At 51.6% G+C, this 20593-nt stretch overlaps 1 protein-coding gene across 2 annotated transcripts in view; it reads right to left on the bottom strand.

Annotated features, from left to right (window-relative positions):
• Positions 1-20593, bottom strand: part of GFRA1 (GDNF family receptor alpha 1) — a 228979-nt gene that overhangs the window by 24010 nt on the left and 184376 nt on the right. For both annotated transcript variants that reach the window (XM_062214549.1, XM_062214550.1), the window contains 3 exons: positions 15415-15524; positions 12635-12769; positions 7782-7963 (listed from right to left, as the gene is read on the bottom strand). In XM_062214549.1, coding sequence (XP_062070533.1) covers positions 7782-7963; positions 12635-12769; positions 15415-15524 — 427 coding nt within the window. The remainder of the gene's footprint in view (positions 1-7781; positions 7964-12634; positions 12770-15414; positions 15525-20593) is intronic.

Here is a 20593-nt window from a genome sequence, read left to right as displayed (position 1 = left end):
TAGCCATTTGGGGAGTAAACCAGGTGATGAAAGATCTCTCTCTCTTTTTCTCTCTCCTTCCCTCCCTCTCTCTCTTTCCCTCTCTGAGCTGATCTGCCTTTCAAATAAATAAACCTTAATTTTTTTTTTTTTAATTCTATGGGGAGAGGGCACATAAGCTCTGACTGAGAGCCCCCGCCCCGCCGACCTTGCTCTTTCCATCTCTTCATTTGGCTGCGTACAATTCACATTCTCTATAATAAAGCTGTCAGCCTAAGTACAGCACTTTCCCGAACTCTGTGAGTCATTCTAATGACTTGAACTTGAAAAGGTTATGGGAATTCCTGAACTTGCAATCGGATGGTCAGAAATGCAGGTGGCCTGGGAACCCCCAAGTGCAGCTGGCATCAGAGTGAAGGCTGCCTTGTTGGGGACCTGCCCTTAACTCGGGGAGTCCGACGTGGCTCCAAGTGGTTGGCATCAGAATTGAGTTGTCTTGTGGTACGCCAGTTGGTATCCGCACAAGCATCATTACTTTCCTTTATGCTGGTTTATGGACCAGCCTGACACTTCAATCTGCCAGATGTTCAACAAGCATTGAGGGACAGATTTAATCTATAGTGATGAAGAACGTTATCCAGAAACAGAATGTGTAAGGTACTCTGACTCAGGTAATGCAGTGTAGCTGTTTAAAACACATCCAAGGACTGGCGCTATGGCACAGTGGGTTAAAGCCCCAATCTGCAGTGCCAGCATCCTATATGGGTGCTGGTTCAAATTCCAGCTGCTCCTCTTCCAATCCAGCTCTGCTATGGCCTGGGAAAGCAGAAGACATGCAAGACCCAGAAGAAACTCCTGGCTCCTGGCTGCGGATCAGCTCCGCCCTGGCCATTGTGGTCATTTGGGGAGTGAACCAGCAGTTGGAAGACCTTTCTCTCTCTCTGGTTCTACCTCTCTCTGTAATTCTTTCAAATAAATAAATCTTTTAAAAAAATTAAAAATAAACACATAGAGACGGCAGGGAGAGTCTACTTTCCTGTCTCTCCTCTGCTGATCAGGCCTCTGTTCCTTGGGTCTTTTGTCTGAAAAATGGAATAATAATAGTTCTGCCCTCATGAGGATGGCTCTGGGAAGTGCTATATGCACATTTGCTCTATTAATGGCAAAGCAGACAAAGTTGAGGTGACACAAGTTATTCAAGCTAACTGGCCTGGGATCTATCATAGAATGTGACTATTTATAGTTTCCCAGAGTGGAGTCTGCAGACCACTATGGCATTATTCTGGGTGACATATAAACCTCCTTTCCCGTGTTTAGTGTTTCCATGCTTATTTTAATATGCAGAGCCCGCACAGTGAATTCATGATTTCACATGTTTTCAACAGCATCACACGAGTGCAAAGGCTCACGTGTGTGAATCAATAAGTATGTCTCATCATGCGTTTAAAGATAAATATTAGGCAGCTAAGTGGATGGCTGGAGTGTAGATACGGGAAAGACTCCCAAGTCCTGGGCTGTGGGGCTACAAGGCAGGAGCAGTCCGCAGACCCCACCTTTGCTGCAACCAAGAACATTTCCCGTTAACAACTGTGTCTCCTCTTCCCAGTGTCAGCCTTGGTTAAAGCAATGCGGCCGACAGCCCCACTCCGGTAGCCAGGCTGGAGCGAGATCTGCCTGGTGTGGCAGCTCCAAGACAGGGCTCCAAGAAGCAGGCTGTTAAGACGAAGCTCCCAGGAGGCTCCCTCTGGGCAGAGAGGGGTGGAAGCTGGAACAATGCTAATCCCTCAGGACCTGGTCTTTTCTTTGTTGCATTGGTTTCCCTTCCTTTTTGGCCTGGTGACCAATGCACGTTCCTCCCATTCCCCTCCTCTCATTGCGATTTCCTGAAATGACACATCTTAGAACTGGCAGGATAACATTTGTTTCAAACCCTTCTTACAAATTAAGAGACCGAAAATATAAAGAGCTCTCTGTCTCCTTCCACTGCCCCCGGCCCCACAGCCACCGCATCCAGGGGTAAAGCTTTCTTGCATCTCAGGACAATGACCCTGGTGGCCAGCGCTGAGTGCCATGGTTGCCTGGTCATCACGCTTGGCCCTCTGCCTACTTGCACCACTCTTTCCTCCTCACAAGGACACACAGTATCTTGCATTATACAACCAGAGAGGGTAAGAAATGTGCTCTACGTCACACAGCAATAGGAGGCAAGCCAGGTCTTTCATTTGGGTTTAACCAACTTCAAAGCTCCAGCAAACTCAATCTTAGGCTGTCAACCACAAATTAAGAGGACAGCATGGAGAAAGTGCCCTTGAGTAGCTCCACAATGCAGACAAGGGTGTAGTTAGAGGCGGCAATCAAACGTCTGGCCCAAGCCAAGGGCCTGGGGTGGAAATACCTCTCCCTCTCCACTCCCACTTTCCAGTCCCCTATCCTCACACCAGGCACCCTGTGCAAAACCCCACCACCCAGCCACACTCACAAGCACCTCTTCTCCAATAGAAGATTAACGGGACGCCAAAGTGCCCCATTGCTCGGCAGGCATAAATTGCAAGAAAAACATTTAGAATATTGATTAAGTGCTTCATGCTAGAAGATTTAAATCTACCTCCTGTATTTTCAGGATTAGCTGACATAATGGGGTCAGTCTGCTGGCACCAATGATTTACAGCGCACACATTGGCAGCTCTCCTTTTAAAACTCGACACTTCAAAGTTTCACTTGGGCCCAGCCAGCACGGTCCTGAGTGTTTAGTGGGCTGAGATAATCTCAGCCTCTTCTAGACGTTTGGAGTTTGGCCATGAGTTTTTAAATCATGTCTGATCTGGCCTGGCCCTTCTGGAACAAGGGTACTTTGTGTGGGTCCAATGAGTGTTGGGGCCACAGGGGGATGGGTAAGGGGTAGGATCATCGAAATAGAGGTTACTTTCAGTATACTAGTGCAGAACAGGTAAAAATTAAAAGCTTATGTGCACCCTCCACTTTGCCAGCCACATCCTGTAAGTGTTTCTGGATGCTTAAGTCTACTACTGGAAGAGAAGGAGATGTGTGGGAGCCTTGCTGGGAGGCTGGGAAGGTGCAGCCCTAGATGGAAAGCCAAGTAAGACGCTGTGTACAGGGTACAGGGGGAGGACAGCAGACCTCTGCCCCACTGGCCTTGGCAGGAAGCATTCTCACAGGGGCTGTCCGTGTGGACAACTCTTCTACAACTGGGCAAGCTGCTTCACTGGAACACTGCCTTAGAAGTCCCAGCAGGACGAGGAGATGGGACCTGAACCAGAGATCTACCACGGCTGGTCCACCACGTCTCCTTACACTTGGGTTTTATCCAGCTCACAAAAAGAATAGTGACTTTGGATGCAGCTTGTGCTGTTGGCCGCAGATTCCACCAACCCTGAATGGAAGATTGTCGGAAACAATATTGCATCTGTACTGAATGTGTACAGACTTTTGGTTCCTTGTCATTATTCCATAAACATTACTGTATAGCAACTATTCACTTAGTGTTCACATTACATTGAGTATTGTAAGTACTCTAGAGACTGTTTACATTATACAGGAAGATATGGGTAGGTTACATGCAAATACTACGGCATTTGATACAGGGACTTGAGCATCCATGGATTCTAGCATCTGCAGGGGGGCCTGGAACCAATTCCCACTGTCACCAAGAGTGGCTATATCCTATCTGACCGTGGCAATCGGAGGTCCACAAACATCACAGTCAGGGCTGCAAGTCACCACTGCTAAGCAGCGTATGGCAACACAAAGTAGAACTTTCTCCAACTCCGCCTTACATCCCCCAAGATATTTAAATAAGCGACGAGTACAGTCCATTTGGTTTAAATACCCTGAGGGGGCCCAGCCACCAGACCACTCAAGGGCATAGGAGATGAAGTAATTGGTAGAATTATCCATCTCTTTGTTTTCACGTGACCACTTTGTACAAGTCAAAGGACTATGCCAACAATAGCACAGCCTGTGTCATGCTCATTACTAATATGACTGCCAATTAATTCTGACATGCGAGCTTGGCGGGTTACCCAAAACCTGGTATTTGATCACCTCAGGGGGCGAGCACTTGGACATTTCTATGACATTTCATACCAGCCCGTCAACTTCCCTTCTTTGAAGCCGAGTCTTTCCTAGGGACCAGAGACGAGCCCTGGATTCACCACACCCAGGACCCGGCCCCCCGGGCCGAATGGCACTGGGCAAGTGGAGGCAGGCTTTTGGAAAATGTTCACTCTTAGTTCTTCCCTTCCAGGGGGGAAATCAATCTCAAATGTTAAGACAGACCCTCCAGTGCCCGAGAGATTTCTCATATTATTGTGTATTTTAAAACATTACAAGAGGGCGCACCTCAAGGGAACGGAACTTTCCAGCTGCCAGAGCCAGTGCCTTCCTCTGAATGTGTTACCAGTGGATCCCAAGCTGGTTTCAATCAGTTCTGAGTGATGACACACGTGACTGGGACAAGCCCGTCCTGAGGACCCCCTGGCAACTGGCAATTCATCTGGAGACAGCTGGGCAGGCAAGGGAAAGAGAGATGGGGACAATGGGTCTCCCGGAGCCCGAAGCCCAGGCACCAGTCCTAAATCAGCAGGAGGGATGATGTCCCTGGGGTGAAGGCCCGTCACTTATCACAGTCCCCTCCCCCACCACCAGCCCCCATCCTCTGGCCTCCAATGACCCGCTGTTCACGTAGGTCACCCTAAGAGGTCATCACACCGTGAGAAGTTCTACTGGCAAACTCTCAGTCCTCCCCGCCCCTGCCTCCTGGGGCTGAGGTACAAACAAACCCAGTCTAAGGGACTCACGCATGTGAGCTTGTTCCTGCTGCCCTCATTTCTATCATTGCCCTTCAGCAGAGAGCAGGCCACACGGCTCTCAAAACCAGCTCTCCCCCCCCCCCCACTTTTCCTTTCTTTACTCCTCCTCCTTCCTGACCCAAAGGCAGAGCCCCCATTGTCCCAGTGTCACAGGAACAAGGCAAAAGCATGCTGGCCTCAGGGTGGGAAATCCCAAGCTCTCAGAATCACCCTGTGCCTCTGACTGAGTCCCCAGTCCCTCCGGCCACAGCTGCCTCATGTGCAAAAGGGAGGGAAGTGTGCCACACACGAAGCACAGGGCTGCTACGAGGAGTAACCGGAGCAGGCAGGTACGGAGCTGCACCTGTCCATGCCGGCTCACCCCAGAGCTCCCCAGCACAATCCGGCCCAGCACCCACCCCTGAGCGAGGCACAACATCACCATTCCTCTCCAAACAGGGTCCATGCGGCCAAGCGACTTGAGACAGGGATGGCATGGGACATTTTAAAGCACTATTCTGGAATGTTCACTGTGCCCCAGGTCATCCTCTCACCTGCAGGAGGCCACACCCACAGAGGATAAGGCTCCTCAGTGAGGCTGGCACACTTGCTAAGACCATGAGGACAGGAAGGACAAGAGCAGAGCCGGGCACCCACGTGGCTGCAAAGCCTGGGCCCTTATCCCCTGTCTCACATATGCACACATGGGCTCAAGCAGGTGGCTATCTTGAGTGACAAAGTAAGGCTTTAAGGAACTCTTAAGACCTCCCAGGGAGCAGGAAGCTGGCCTCAGGATCCGTGGCTGCTGGGTCTACCACGGGGTAGAGCCTGGCCACCCCTCTTTCTTTGCCAGCCCCACCGCTCACGACCCCCTCCACCGAGAGCCTCAGTGGAGCAGCCCTGAGATAAACAGCAAGCTTTCCTCTTACTCTTGCCCCTCTGTTCACAAAGCAGAGTTGCTACCGCTAATCCAAAGAAAGGAAAGGCACGGTGTCTTGGGGATAGAGTGCGTGTGTGTTCCCTGACGTTGCCAGGGCAACCCTGGGGTGGTACACACAGTCCCCCGGGCAGGGCAGACTCCTTGCCAGACCCATGCTGGAGGCAGAGCAGTGGCCTCATGGCCACGCCGAGGGGCTCTTGGACCCCAGGAAACCCGACCAGGAGCTGGGAGGGGGCAGGGAGGCAGGGCCCCTCCCGGGGCCTGAACTTGAATTTCACCGACTTCCCATGGATGACTATTCTGAAACGTCACCTATTAACTGAGCCTGATTTTTTCAAAGCTGTGCACAGGCCACATCTGGCCTGCTATTCTAAGTTCACTGCCAGTGACTTGAGGTCTGTCTGCACGAAGTTCCTGAACACAGAAGGGACTTAATGAACAGGCTGTCCCCATAGCCGCCCTCCGTGGGAATGCTGTAGCCAGGGCTCACCCATGCTTTGCAGAATCCACACCTGCTGCCATTACCACCTTAACTGGGTGCTAGCCCTCACACGGCCACTTGCCTCTGCTGAGGCCGGAGTCTCGGAGTTGAGCCCGAAGGGAACCAGGGCTGCCCCGGCTTGAGGCACTGAGATGAAGCGGCAGCCCAACTCCCTGCCCGGCTCCACATCGCCTCCCCCTGGCTGGGTCTCTCTCTGCACACTCACTTCCCTTCTGAGACTGGGGTCCTGCGGCAGGATGGAGCTGTCAGATGCCACAGGAAGCCCCAAGCTGCCCCCTCCTCCTGGCGTTCTCCACACCATGGTTAGGGGATGGTAAGTGCTCAGGAAATGCTGAAGATGTCTGGCTGGCCTTGGGCTATTGCTTTCTCTCTCTGCTTCCTCCTTAGTTTTCTGTGTGTGTATCTGAGAGTGAGTCCAGGGATGAGGACCCACAATAGAGACCAAAGCCTCAATGAGTGCAGGAATCCAAGAAGAGGGGAGACGCTGCTCCTAGCAAACACAGTGGGCTGTGGGTCATGACAGTGGCTCTGGTGAGAGTTCAGAGGGGCTGACCCCTGGCAGGGAGGGGCAGGCAGAAGGGAGGTTCTACAAGGGAACAGCATGGTGCATGGCATCCGTGTCACACAAGGGTCCCCTTGCATGGCATGGCAGGAGGAAGAGCTTGCCCAGATCCCAGAAAATACAGGAACCGCCAGGGAAAGAGTGAGGCTCCTGGATTCACAGCACTGGATCTGTGACCGCCCCCCACCACCAGCGCGATGACCCGAGCAGGAACTCCTCTCTGAGCCCCGGCGTCCTCAATGCCAGGACCAGATGCAGCAAAAGCACAGTAACAGCAGCTTCCCCAGCGGTGCAGCAGGTAGGTGAGAGGGCTCTGCGAACCTGCACCTAAGTAACATCTCGCCAAACGCCGCCTCCCCGTTAACATGGGAGGGCACGAGAGGGGCAGGCAAAGGCTGGATTTGACTAGAGGCGGGAAATCACCATTTGTATCTTGCGGAAGTTTCTCCGTCTCTCTGCCTGGACTCTGCTCCCATGTGGAGCTTTGTAGGGCGACTCGCAGCTCCTCTGCCTGCCCCATCTGGCACTCTACAGAGAAGGCAGCCCCTGTCCTGGCCACAGAGCCGCTGGTTTACCTCCACAGTCCCCTGGTATTGCTTTGTAGGGAGCCCAGATCAGCGTAATAAAGAAATAAGTAAGCAGCTAACCAGCGCCACCACCCCCTGACCAAAACATCCAGGATGCACCTGCTGGGACACCTCACTCCACAAGTGAAGAAACCAGGGCCAGATGCAGGTGCCTTGATGAAAGCCACGCCCCTAGTCAATGGCTGACTCCACGCCCCAGCCTGCCTTTCTCGCCACTGCTTGAAACATCATTGCCATCTCCATTTGGTATGTTTAGACTGCAGTTCCAGCATTCAAACCTGAGCAGCCTGCTCCAAGAATCTCCAAACACATTTCGGAAAATGAGCCAGCAAGCCCCCAGCAGTGAGTGCCCACACAGCAGTGAGTGCCCACTGGGGATCTGGACCCAGTCCCCAGTCCTCACCTGCAAGTTCGCACAAGGTGGTAAGACGTGAGTGGGGATTTCGTTCTCAGACCCCGCTGGCCCCAGGGACTTGCTCTTGACTCTGAAGGCTGTGGTGGTGGTGGCCGTGGTGGTCTGTCCTGGGAGAGCTGGCTGCCACACAGTCACATCAGAGCCATTGCCAAAGGCTTGAATTGCATTTTCTGCAGTAAAACAAGATGAAATCCGATTTCAAAGTCAAGCAGTGAATGACAGCCACAGCCAGGGAGTCACACTACAAATCCTAATGATAGCAATGGACTTCTCTGACCAAAACCCATCCATCCATCCACCCTACACATACAGAGAGCCAGTGTTAGGGGTCAGGGGCTCCAAAAACCAATTCAATCATTAAACACAGAGCCAGATACTTAGCTGTACTCCAGATGCAACAGATATTTACCGTGTTCCCATGTACATGCCTGGTGCTGACCAGGAGCCTTACCCTGAAGTGCTCATTGCTACAGCCCTTGGAGTACCCAGGCTCATAACTGTTGCATGAGACCATAACCATCCGGTTTCTCAAGAAATTCATTGTGCTCTGTCAAAATTCTATAGCAGAAGCAAATTAACGCTTTTTTTTTTTTTTTAAGAAGTGCTTCCTTGATCCAGAGACCAAAGCAACTCTATGGTATTCAGACTAATCTGGCAGGCAAAACAGTTTCTTTAAAAGAGAAACCTACCCAAACCATATGCAAGTCTAGTGAAAATTTAAGTAAGATTATTTTTTTTTCCCTTTCTGCTCCCAGTCTTCCAAACAGAATCTGCATAATTAGATAGGAGCAGCCCTGTTTAAATGAAAAGTTTAAAATGTAAAACTTTAAAAGCTTATTACAATTTCATAGGATTAGATTGTTTTTATGGCAAGAGTAAATTGGTTGTGTGTTGTTCCCCTCCCCCAGATGAATAAAAAACAGTTTTTAATCAGGTCCTCGGGGGTTTGCCCTGGACTTAGGGATTTTTTTTTTTTATTTCATATTCATTGTATGAGAAATCAAACTCCTCCATTTGGGGCCTGAATGTGTAAATTGTTCGTAGAGGATCCTTCGCTGGCATTTTGCAACACACAAAACAGAATAATTTCAGGCTAATCTTCCTCTTGGAAGTGACATTTTGTTCTAAGATTGTAACACTTTAAGGTTTGCAAATCCGGAGCTTGTTTTTGACACCTTCCCGTTTCGGGGGGCTGTGAGAAGCAGATTCCAGGGACTACAGAACACAAGTCAGGCCCCTCCAAATGTCACAGGGCTTGATGCCTCAGTCAGAGTGCACAGGGGCCAGTGTCCAACGGGGCCCCCAGGAGCACAACAAGAAAACCCTTCCTTTTTCTTGTTAAGATGTAGACTCAAGAGACTCCTGTCGGCGACACTGGCACCCTTAGCAGAGCGCTGGCTGGAGTCTGTTTTCTCTGCTTCCCATCCAGCTCCCTGCTAATGCACCTGGGAGGCAGTGGATGACGGCTCAAGGACTAGGGCCCCTGCCACCCACGTAGGAGACCCAGATGAGGCTCCTGGATCTTGGTTTCAACCTGGCCCAGCCCCAGCTGTTGCAGCCATGTGGGGGTGAACCAGAGGATGGAAGATCTGTCTCTCCCTAAGTCTGGCTTTTAAATAAATAAATAAAAGTTTTAGATAATAATAAACAAAAAAGGAGTCTCCTGCCATTGGCTAAAACCAGCTGTGCTTGCCCAGTGTGTTGGCCTGGCCATGCAGGAGTTCAGTGGTCCCGGTCAGCATCAGTGGGATATGTGCTAAGTGCCCAGCACTGCTCTACAGGGCACTCACACAGCAGTGAATAACAATGACAGCCACAAAAGACCGGAATCCTGGGAGGAAGGGAAGTGAAGTGTGCAAGACCTGAGGTGGTGAGAAAAGCTTGGAGCCAAGTAAAGCAAGGTGGGGGGGCACAGAGAAGTGGGTGACAGATGAGCCATCAAAGGAGGCCCCCTGGGGAGGGCCCTGAAATAGACACACATCAGAGCAGCTGGTATCTCTCCTCTACTTCCATTCCATCCCAGCTATGTCTGCAAAGCTCTTGGCTTTGGGACACCCCCAAACCGGAGATAGGCGATTGTTCCGAGGAGATGTGTTTGTGACAGCGGAACTGGGGAGTGGCACTGTGTTTCTCCACTTGGGTTGGAATTCACAAATTCAAAGTCTTTCTGATCTAGGGCCTTTGAGACAAGGTGATCAGTGCCTCTGCTAGGCAGAGTGTCAATGGAACGACTGTGAAGACTCCGGCTGGCTTTGGCCCCGCTGCAGAACAAATGTGTTTACTTTTATTGCGAAATCGTTAGGAGTAAGATACCAGACTACTCGCCCCTTCACCCAAATGTCCTTATGCACAGGCAACTTCCATTTCTCTGTGAGGGAAGAGGGCTGCAGCCAGGGAGTGCAAGCTCCCGCCGCGGTGGTCTGCGTGGTCATTGCTTTTCCTGCGCTGTGCCAGTGAGGCACAGCACGTGGAAAGGACAGATTGAGGGGTCCTCGCTGACCCCCCCTCCTTCGTATAAACTCATGGGAAAATGCATATTATGAAAAACACTAGTGTGGATGTCAAATAAATATACTGCCCCAAAGTAAACATATCTTTTTCTTTTCTTTCTTTCTTTTTTTTTGGAAAGGCTGAAAGAGAGAGAAAAAGAAATAAAGATCTTCCATCAGCTGGTTACTCCACAAATGGCCACAACGGCCAAGGCTGGGCCAGGCTGAAGTCAGGAGCCGAGCCGGGGGCTTCTTCTGGGCCTCCCACGTGCGTGCAGGGGCTCCAGGATTTGGGCCATTTTCTGCTGCTTTCCCATGCACATCAGCGGAGCAGCCAGGACTTGAGCCAGCGCCCATATGGGGTGCTGGTGCTGCAGCTTTACCTGCTACGCCACAGCGCCGGCCCTTAAACATAGCTTTCAATTCCACTTTTCCCCCACTTTCTAAAGTAGCCTCATTACTTTCATAAACTCAAGACCAAGTAAGAGGTCCGAGTTCAATTCCTTGGTGTGCCCAGTGTCTTAGCGAACGCCTGCATACCAGACGTTAGTTTTGTGAATCCTTGTTTCACTTAAAAACCCAAAAGCTTTTTTTATGTTTAAGAAGACCCAGGCAATTGATTTCAGTGATGTTACCTGAAGCACCCGGAGAGCAAACAGGACTTTGTTTTGTTTTGTTTTTCTCTCAAAGAAATGATGATGAGATCCTAGGGTAACGCTGAAAAGCTTTGTGTGTGCACAAGGGAGGTCGCTCATTCTTTAAACATCAGTCGACACACTGCCACAGCAGCATGGAGAAACTGGCAGTGCGGGGTTCTCAGTGATCTTAGAACCTGGATCCAGCCTCCCCCCAGGAAGTCAGACCTGGGGCCTGATGTTCTGCTCCAACAGGCCCTTTAACACCAGGCACAGACAAAGCCTCCCACACAGACGGTCCCTGTGAACACCGGCATTACCCAGCTGTCTCAGGAGGGCACGGTGGGGCAGTGGGTTATGCTGCCCAGCTTCCCATCCTGCAGTGCCTGCTTCAAGTCCTGGCCGCTCCAGCCCCCTGCTAATACACCTGGGAAGGCAGCAGAAGACGGCCCAAGTACTTGGGCTCCTGCCATCCACATAGGAGACCCAGGTGGAGTTTCTGGCTCCTGGCTTCGGCCTGGCCCAGAGCTGGCTGCTGTAGGCATTTGGGAAGTGAAAAGGCAGATGAAAGATCTCTCTGACTCTCTACCTTTCAAATTAATAAATTTTTGAAAAAATAACAGTAATATCATACTCATACTGCTAGCATCTTTGGGAAGACCATTGGAGACAAGAGCACGTGTATCTGATACCCCGTACGACAGGGGTGGGGAACATCCAGCCCGTGAGCCATAGAAAGTAAATAAAATCATTCAGTCTGACACTGCCAAGGCAACCACAGGCGAGACTTAAAACTCAATAAATCTATAGCAGACTAATTTTTAATTTGATCATTTTATATGGCCTGCAAATGATGCTACAAATATCCAAATAGCCCTGGCAAGGGGAAAAAAAAGCGTCCCCACGCCTGCCCCATAGGATGAATATGAACACACGGGAAGCACCCATCACGGGGGTGGCTGCAGAAGACATAAAATTCCGTGTGTCAGCTGGGTCGCCACCTCCAGCAAGCTCACCGGGGTGCACAGAAGAGGGATGTGGCTTCTGGAGCTTATGAAAGCCCATTGTTCACAGGGTGCATTTCTCTCTACCCTCGTCCCTCTGGGAACCGTGCATCTAGACTGCCTCGGGACACCACAGGACCCCTGCCCCCGCAGGGCCTGCCTGTGGTGCTGCGACCACCAGCCTCCTGAGCCCCTGGCTGCTGTGCCAGCTCCTCCAGGCATGAGAGGTGCGGCTCCTGGGTGCCTACCCTGAACACCCAAGGGGCTACCACTGGTCACGTTCTCATTTTCCTCAGAGCCTGGGAGGCCAAACCCCCTCTCCTTCGCCTGAGCTCCTCCCACGCTCTATTCCACCCAGGTTTCAAGAACTTCCGGGATGGACTGCCCGCTGGCTGCCCAGGTCCCAGTGTGAGCCGTGGGTGGAACCATCTTTCCCATGTGATGCACCCCCGGGTATGTGCAGCCCTGGCATCCGAGCCATGGAAGCACCCAGTCCATCACTTGCTTGGTTCCCCACGGCATTTCACAGCTTGGCCAAGAGGAACTAGGGGCAGGAAATGGGAGAGGGAGAGGGGGAGGGGGAGGGGGAGAGGGAGGAGGAGGGGGAGGGAGCATCAGCATCAGGCAGAGAAACGCAAAGGTGCAGCCACTTGAACTGGCAAAGAAAATGCATGTGTGTGTGTGTGTGTGTGTCTTCTTTTTCTGAAACTCACTGAGGCACGTATTGTCCCTGAAGAAATTCAAAAACTTCCAGCACTCTTCCAGGCCGTTCCCGCTGTTGCTGCAGTCACACCACGGGGCCACGCTGAGGCTGCTGGAGTCGATGTAGTTAGGGGTCATGACGGTGCCTGTAAGCAAAACACACGCCATTTTACCCCCGCGTGCCGGCGCGGGCTCCTCCGAGCCTGAAAGGGACCAAATGTTCCTCCGGCCACAGCGGATGCGCGTGGAGAATGACACGCACTGACGGCCGAGTGGGAAATTATGCTAAGCAGTGCATTTTCTTGGCAATTTATCTTGAGCACATAAAATAATTTACACGTTTACTTTAAAAAATTACAACAGAACTCCTCGAGCTGCACCCAGGGTATTTTTTTTTCCCCTGCACAAATGGTATGGATGTCACGGAGTTAGGAGAGGATTAACTCAGACTGCGTGAGTTGCCAAATCTTTTGTGCTTTCGTGAAAACACCATTAATCTTCATCAATGGGTAGAAATGGGTTTACATATCTTACAAACCCTCGTAGGACTGGAGTCCACTTCACACAGGGAAGCTCAGATGCCTCCCCTGGGTAGCCCCCCACCCCCACCCCACGTCCTGGAGGTGTACAGGTGGATATAGGTGGCACCTGGCCACCAGACTCTCAGATGATTTTAAATAAACTCTTCAGAGTTGCAAAAGAACTAGAAGCCAACAGCGGAAATTCTCTAAGCCAGTGGCTCCTGGAGTTCTTGTCTGTGGACCCTCAAGAGTCCTCACCAAAATGCCGGGTGGTCCCTCCCGCCCCGATCTTGTGCTTCTCATGGTTTTTCTGATGAGTCTGTGCCAGTGCAGAAACACAACACATTCACGCTTAATGCAACCCAAATGGCTTCCCGTGGGTGGCACACGCCAGACAATGCCTTCTTCTCATTGCCAAGAAGCCTTCTGAGATATTTTGTGGAACAAGTTACAGGTGGTCAGTAATCCACAAGATGCATTGGGTTTGCAAGCCAAAAATGACCTTTTTGTGGTCAACTCCCGTGGATCAAGGGCATACTGTCCAGGCCCCACATTCCTTACTGATTTTAAACTACATAATACCCATGACACCTTGGGATGAGAACACGAACCCATAGCCTTGTGGGGGCTCCTCACTTTGGTTGAGAAAGAAACAGGCACTCCAGGGCCTGAGTGAGGGGAGCCACAGTGGATCCAACAGAAGGCAAAGGGATAGCAAGCACGAGCTTGCCAGAGAAGTCAGGATCCAGCAACCCAGGAACTAGGGAGGAGGGGAGATCCAGTCCCAAGAGACAAATACAGTTTGGTCTGCGGAATGCATTCCCCAGCCAGTCCTTCCCTCCGTGTCCTCCATCCCTGGCATGCAGGGTTTGCCAAGCCTCCTCCTGACCCCCACAGTAGTGCAGGCAGCACTGTGCCTCTGCAGCTCATGGGGGGTTAATGAACGGATGCCCCTGGAAGGCCACGGACTGCATGGAGTGCACACAGACATCACAGCGAGGCAAGGGGCGGCTGACGCCTAACATCTTCTGCGGGCTTCTCCGTTCATTTTCCTTTTGCCAATGAACAGACCTTAGTTACGCTGGCCATTCCCACACTTTTGTGGCTGATAAGAATTCCTACTAGGGACAGATAACGTAGTTGGGGAGAGCAGAGATGAGAGCAAATTTGGAGGACTGACTTGAGCAGGGACCCTCACTGGTGGCGTGGATAGAGCTGCTAAGTGCCTGGGAAAAGGTGTCACTCAAGACAGCTGGGAGGGACCAGTGCACCAGGAAGCAGCACTGTGCCTGCATTACATATTGGCTCCAATTTTCCCAGACAGATCGGTGACAAGGAATTTAGTCTGCACTGTCATTCTTCCTCCTGCTGGCGACGTGTGTGACACCTCCTGCTGGTGAGGTGTTGACCCTGGCGCAGACACCTGGCAGGAAGTTGCTCTCCGGCAGAGCCCTCGGCTTCTGACAGCTGTGGCTTCCCTCACACGTTCCTTCCCAGACACTGACGGCGACAAAGCCCCACAACCAAGCCTTCAGCTGCTCCCGGTACCTGGGACCCCACCATTCCTCCTGCCGGCCCCGTCTACCACGGGTACAAGTGTGCCTGGCTCTGGCTCTCTTCCACCTTGCTGACGCCTCGCTGTTCTCGAATGCCAAGAACATGCGTTCTTCTAAAGCCTCAGATCTGAAAAGACGGCAAACGCTGTTTCGGCTACATCTGTCTTGGGGGGGGGGGGGTGGCGTCTGGTCTGATTTGCAGCTTGTGCGTCGGGAGCTGAATTACCAAGAATAGCAATGACAAGAAAGAAAGGCCCCAGCATGTAGGGGTTTTCTTTCCAAAGGGCTATTTCTGGGAAACAGGCGTTTTGATTTGCCCAGACTGAATGTCTTCCAACTTCCCTTTCTTCAAAGTTCCCTAATTCAATTAGTGTTGTTCGACTTCTCTCTCCTGCCACAACACGGCTCTCTCCCCTGTGTCTGTTCTGCGTGGTCAGTTCCCCAACTGGGACGCCTCACTGGACTAAGAACTTGCAGTCTTCCTGCTTCTTAATCATCCCTGCTTCCTGCCTTGGCCTTATGTACATCCATTATCCTCTCTCCCCCTCTCTCTTTCCTTTTCCTACAGGCGAGTCCTAAAGGGCCTAACGGCAAGCCCCAGCACAAAGGGTTACTGGAGGCGTTCAGTGCGTGGCTGTCTGCAGGCTCCCACGGAAAGAGCATGGGTATTTGTAAAGCAGACCCCTACCCCTGCGGCCCCCCCCCCCATCTCACCAATGAGCCCCGAGTAGGCGAGGAGGCAGTCAGCGTAGTTCTCCTTCAGACAGCTGCTAACAGACCTTGACTCCGGCTGGCAGTTGGTAAAAAAATCTGCAAGGCGAGACCTACAATGGGAAGAAAGAGGGGAGAAGTGCTTTACATCTGGGCAAGCCTGGGGGCCGGGGGCATGGCGGGAAGATGGCTGACAGGTACCGGGGTCAGCTGCGGAGCGAGAATAATTCCTCGTGCTTCGTAGCCCAGCGGGGTAACCATGGTTGACAACAATTGATTGTATCTTTCAAAGCAGCTCATGGAGAAGGTTTTCAATGTTCCCCACACAAATAAACGCCAAACATTTGAGACAACAGCTATGCCGATTAATCGGATCATCATTACGCATTGTCCACTTGCACTGAAGCAGCTCACCGTAACCCATAAATGTGTTCTATAATTACATGTCAATTAAAAATGTGAAAAATGTATCATAAAGAGGAAGAATCCTAAGCCTCTGGACAGTTGGTAACTTTTCTTTATTCTTTCATTGCTTAGCTTTTTTGCACACACACAGATACACAGAAAAACAATGAATTAGGAAATTGTTGGCATCGTTTGCTTCCACAACCTCCCGAGTGCCCCCTCCCCCAGCCCTCATCCACCTGCGCGACTGCTTATTTGGAGAGAAGTCTTCAGGGCTCTAACTGGAGAAATCTGAAGGCTTTGAAGTTTCCATCCAATATTTATTTCTGACTAGACTTATTTGCATCTTTAGGAAATATGCTTCTCCACACACTCACCGGAGAGCCACACTGGGAAAATATTTACTTTATACAGAAGCATGTCCCTGGCATCCAAACGGGATCCTGCAGCCCATCTGTGCCTGCAATTCCTACTGCCTTAAAGGCGAATGCTCTTCTCTGTCTTGTGAGTCCTCGCTCACCCTCCAGCCTGGGGCCAGGGAACTGTTTCAGACTAGCAAGGCTACTGAGGAGCTCACTGGAGGTCGGGGGGACTACAGGGACAGGTAGGAGAGGCAGGTGCGGCCAGCCTGTGGTTGGAGGTCGCACCTGGAGGGGCCCTGAGCAATGGCGGCGTCTGGCTGCTCTTTGGGGACTTCACCCAGAAGCCCTCAGTGACCGAGAGGTTGTGGAGAGCAGAAGTGGAGAGAAGCCGCATATAGGCTGGACCCAGGAGCCAGGGGTTCTCGCTGGCCAACTGGCTCCTTTTCAGTCTGAAGGGGACATTGTTAGAGGAATCCCAAAAGAGAAGTGGGCCACCCCTGAGGTCACTGCCGCAGACAGCAGCTCTGCCTCTGTGGCAGAGCCCGAGGCACTTGGAGGGAATTTACATTCTCCAGCAATTAGGGGAGACCACGAGAGGCTGCTGCCTCTGTTTTCCTCTGTGTTCAGCTCACCCTCAAGTTGGCTGCCAACATACCCAGTCCAGTCTTCACTCCCTTCCACCCAAGGAACTGCTATTTCCTTAGCATACTTCATGATACAAATGAGCCGAGGTTGGGAAGTGTGAGATCACGGAGGTTCGCAAGCACCCGTGGGAAGCACATTACACACCCCTTTGAGACAACTTTGAACCGGCAGGGGTATGAAAAGGCCCGATGCAATGGTCTAAGTCCACAGCACGCTGCAGAGGCTGCAGGGTGCGTGCAGGGCCAGCTTGCTCCTCGAACACTGGTCCCCAAGCCACGTCCCACCTCCGGATCTGAGCTGTTCTGCGGGTCTGGCTCCCCCACCCCAGTGACTCCTACAGCACAGGCTGTAGGTCTGCTGTATTTTCTCTGCATGGCCCCTGCTGCGCCTGAGCGAGGCCCTCTGTAAGACGCCCCGAGTGATGCCCAGTGCTGGGCCACATCCTCCAAATGGAGCTCCCATGTGCACACGTGTGTGCCTTGCTGACTTCAGCTGCACACACAGAAGGATGTAAAACCTGGCTATTTCCTGTAGTCCAGTAAAAGGATTTATTTTTTTGGAGGCAGTCTCCATAGGTGGCTCAGGCCTACTCCATTGGCTTCCGATGGCATCCAGCTTGGAGTGAGTGCTAATTTCAAAAGAATTTTCCTGGTCATGAAAGTTAATGGTCTGGCGGTATTGGCTTCCTAACTTTGCAAGGGCCAACTGCAGGGCGGGCAGCTGGGGCTCCAGCTCTGTACACAACCTGGCGATCGAGCAGCTCTCTGGCCTGGCAGCCCCATCCCCGGCCCCCAGAGCTGCGTCTCCTGTTACTCCTGGTCTCTCGAGCACACTATTAGCTGAACAACACTGCGATGCGGATTACAGTCCTTCAGCGCGAGGCTAATACCACCAGACTCATTTTGCTTAACAACCTCGGAATTGACTTGCAATTGGACTCTGGAATGAAGGGCTAATTGAGTCAGTCTGCTACCGAGAGCATAGCCCCAGTTGGGAGGATAAAACCAAATAGACTGCTGGGAGCAGAACCCCGGGCAGGCTGCACCGTGAGCGCAGACTGTGGGCACAGATCCCGGCCTCGGATGAGCGCAGCCGGCGGTCAGGAAGCTACAAGAGTGCACACACGTGATGTTTCCTCTCTCCGGTCCCACTTATCTCCGGACACATGATGGTCACGTTGTGGGAGTCCCACTTTATGGAAGGAAAAACTGAAGTAAGAAATCGACACGGGGATGTGCTGGCTGGGCCAGCTCCTTAGTGGCTGTCAATCAATGTTGAGGAATTTTCTAACTGATGAACACCACAATGGCAGCTTGAGGGTGCCCATGGCGGGAGTATTCGCATGACGATAACTAGCAAACCCTACAAATCAGGGCTCGGTGTTGTTGTTGCAGAACTGTTTATGAAACACTTACCAGCACACGGCTGGTTAAGAGCCAATGTGATGGAACCAGTTTCAAGGGGGCCTGCGCTATAGTGCAGTGGGTTAAGCTGCTCCCTGCAGTGCCAGCATCCCAGATGGGCACTGGTTTGAGTCTCAGCTGTTCCACTTTTGATCCGGCTCCCTGCTAATGTGCCTGGGAAAGCAGTGGAAGATGGCCCAAGTACTTGGGCCCCTGAACCCACATGGGAGACCTAGATAAAGCTCCTGGCTTCGGCCTGGCCCAGCTCTGGCCATTTGGGGAATGAACAGCGGACAGAAGCACTCTCGTTCTCTCTCTTTCTCTCTCTTTTTCTCTGTAATTCTGACTTTCCAATAAAATAAATCTTTTAAAAAAATAAAAATCTAGCTTCATGTCTTGGGCATCAGGTCGCAAGCCTTCGGAGACAATCCTCCCCCCCCCCCCCCACCCCATTACCCCTTGCGAAGTGAAATGTGCAGTACCAGCTCCCTCCAGTCTGCACTCCCTCCAAAGAAAAGGGTCTCTCTCCAAGGACTGTTCCTTCCCAGCATCTTCTTCTCCCAAGTCCCTAAAAATCTCCTAAAGCAATGCGTGCAAGTGGGACTATCGACAAACCAGCGATTCCTGCCCCTCCCATGACCGAAGGATGTGCTTGCGATTAAATGATGAAAAACCGCTGTCCTTGAACTGAAATAACCTGGAGTTTAGATGTGGAGGGACACATGCCAAAGACATGGTAATGCTACAGTGACTAGCGCTTGATAACAGAAAGGCTGCTAATAAAAACAAGGCCCCGTGTGAGGGACGTTTTCATAGACTTTAGGTACGTTTTACAAACTTGGGATTTTTTCTTGGCGACTCTCATGAGGCAGGTACTATTATTTTATGATCTTAATTTTACAGATGGGGAAGGTAAAGCAGAGGGAGGTTAAACTAGAGGGAAAGAGTCAATGGCAGAACCAGGATTTAAAACCACACATTCTGCTTCCATAACTTAAGCTTTCACCCCGACGCACACAGCTACAGACGCTGGTGTCACCAAGGCCGTGACACAGGGACTGAGCCTTAAAGGAGGGGCAGGACGTGTCGGATAAAGGCACGGGAGGGTATTTCTGGCAGAATGAAGTAACACACGATAATCGTGCCCACCCAAAGCCCAGGCATCACTGATGTATTTGATATGCTTTACACACTCAATCCTCACAACAAGCTTACCAGGTAAAACTAGCATCCCATTTTATTGATCAGGAAACCAAGGCATAGAGAGGGTCGGTACCCCCCTCCAGGTGGAACTGGCATGTGACCACATTCCATCCGACTCTGGAGCTGGACACCATTCTCAGCCACTGCACGTCTCATAGAGGTGGTACACAACACTGACAGATGCCCACTCAGGAGGGCCAGGCCACAGGTGAAGTGGGGACTGTGGGGGATGATGTTGGTGAGATCTCTAAAGCCTGAATGATCTGCGAGTTTGGGTTTTATCCTAAAATAAATGGAGTAACTGAAGGGCTTGTTTTTTAAAGATCCATTTATTTGAAAGAGCTACAGAGATAGAAGGAGAGACAAAGAGAAACAGGGATCTTCCATCCACTGGTTCATGGTTCACTCCCCAGATGGCCACAATGGCAAGCAAGGAGCCAGGAGCGGCCGGCACCATGGCTCAACAGGCTAATCCTCCGCTTAGCGGCGCCAGCACACCGGGTTCTAGTCCCAGTCGGGGCGCCAGATTCTGTCCCGGTTGCCCCTCTTCCAGGCCAGCTCTCTGCTATGGCCTGGGAGTGCAGTGGAGGATGGCCCAAGTGCTTGGGCCCTGCACCTCATGGGAGACCAGAATAAGCACCTGGCTTATTCAGATCAGCACGGTATGCCAGCCGCAGCACGCTGGCCGCAGCGGCCATTGGAGGGTGAACCAACAGCAAAAAGGATGACCTTTCTGTCTCTCTCTCTCTCACTGCCCACTCTGCCTGTCAAAATAAATTAAAAAAAAAAAAAAGGAGCCAGGAGTTTCTTCCAGGTCTCCCAAGGACTTGAGTCACCTTCTGCTGCTTTTCCCAGGCTGATTAGCAGGCAGCTGGACCAGAAGTGGGGCAACCAGGACTGGAACTGGTGCCATTTGGGATGCCAGCATCACAGGCAGTGGCTTTACCGACTATGCTACAATGCTGGCCCCTTACTGAAAGACTTTAAATCAAGTTAACATGATGAGATTTGCATATTAGGAAGGCTCTTGGATCTTAGTCATTCAGCAAAGATTTGCTTAAGAACTGCTCTATGCCCTCACTATTCTAGCCACATTGGGGAGAGCTGGGAATTGGCCAAAGGTGGGAGAGATCATTACCCCGGAGACTGCAGCCATGATCTAGA

This window comes from Lepus europaeus, chromosome 17 (genome assembly GCF_033115175.1).
Source record: "Lepus europaeus isolate LE1 chromosome 17, mLepTim1.pri, whole genome shotgun sequence".
Lineage (NCBI taxonomy): Eukaryota > Metazoa > Chordata > Mammalia > Lagomorpha > Leporidae > Lepus > Lepus europaeus.
The sequence above is the reverse complement of the archived record's forward strand: the minus strand, read 5'-3'. Positions and strand labels throughout refer to the sequence as shown.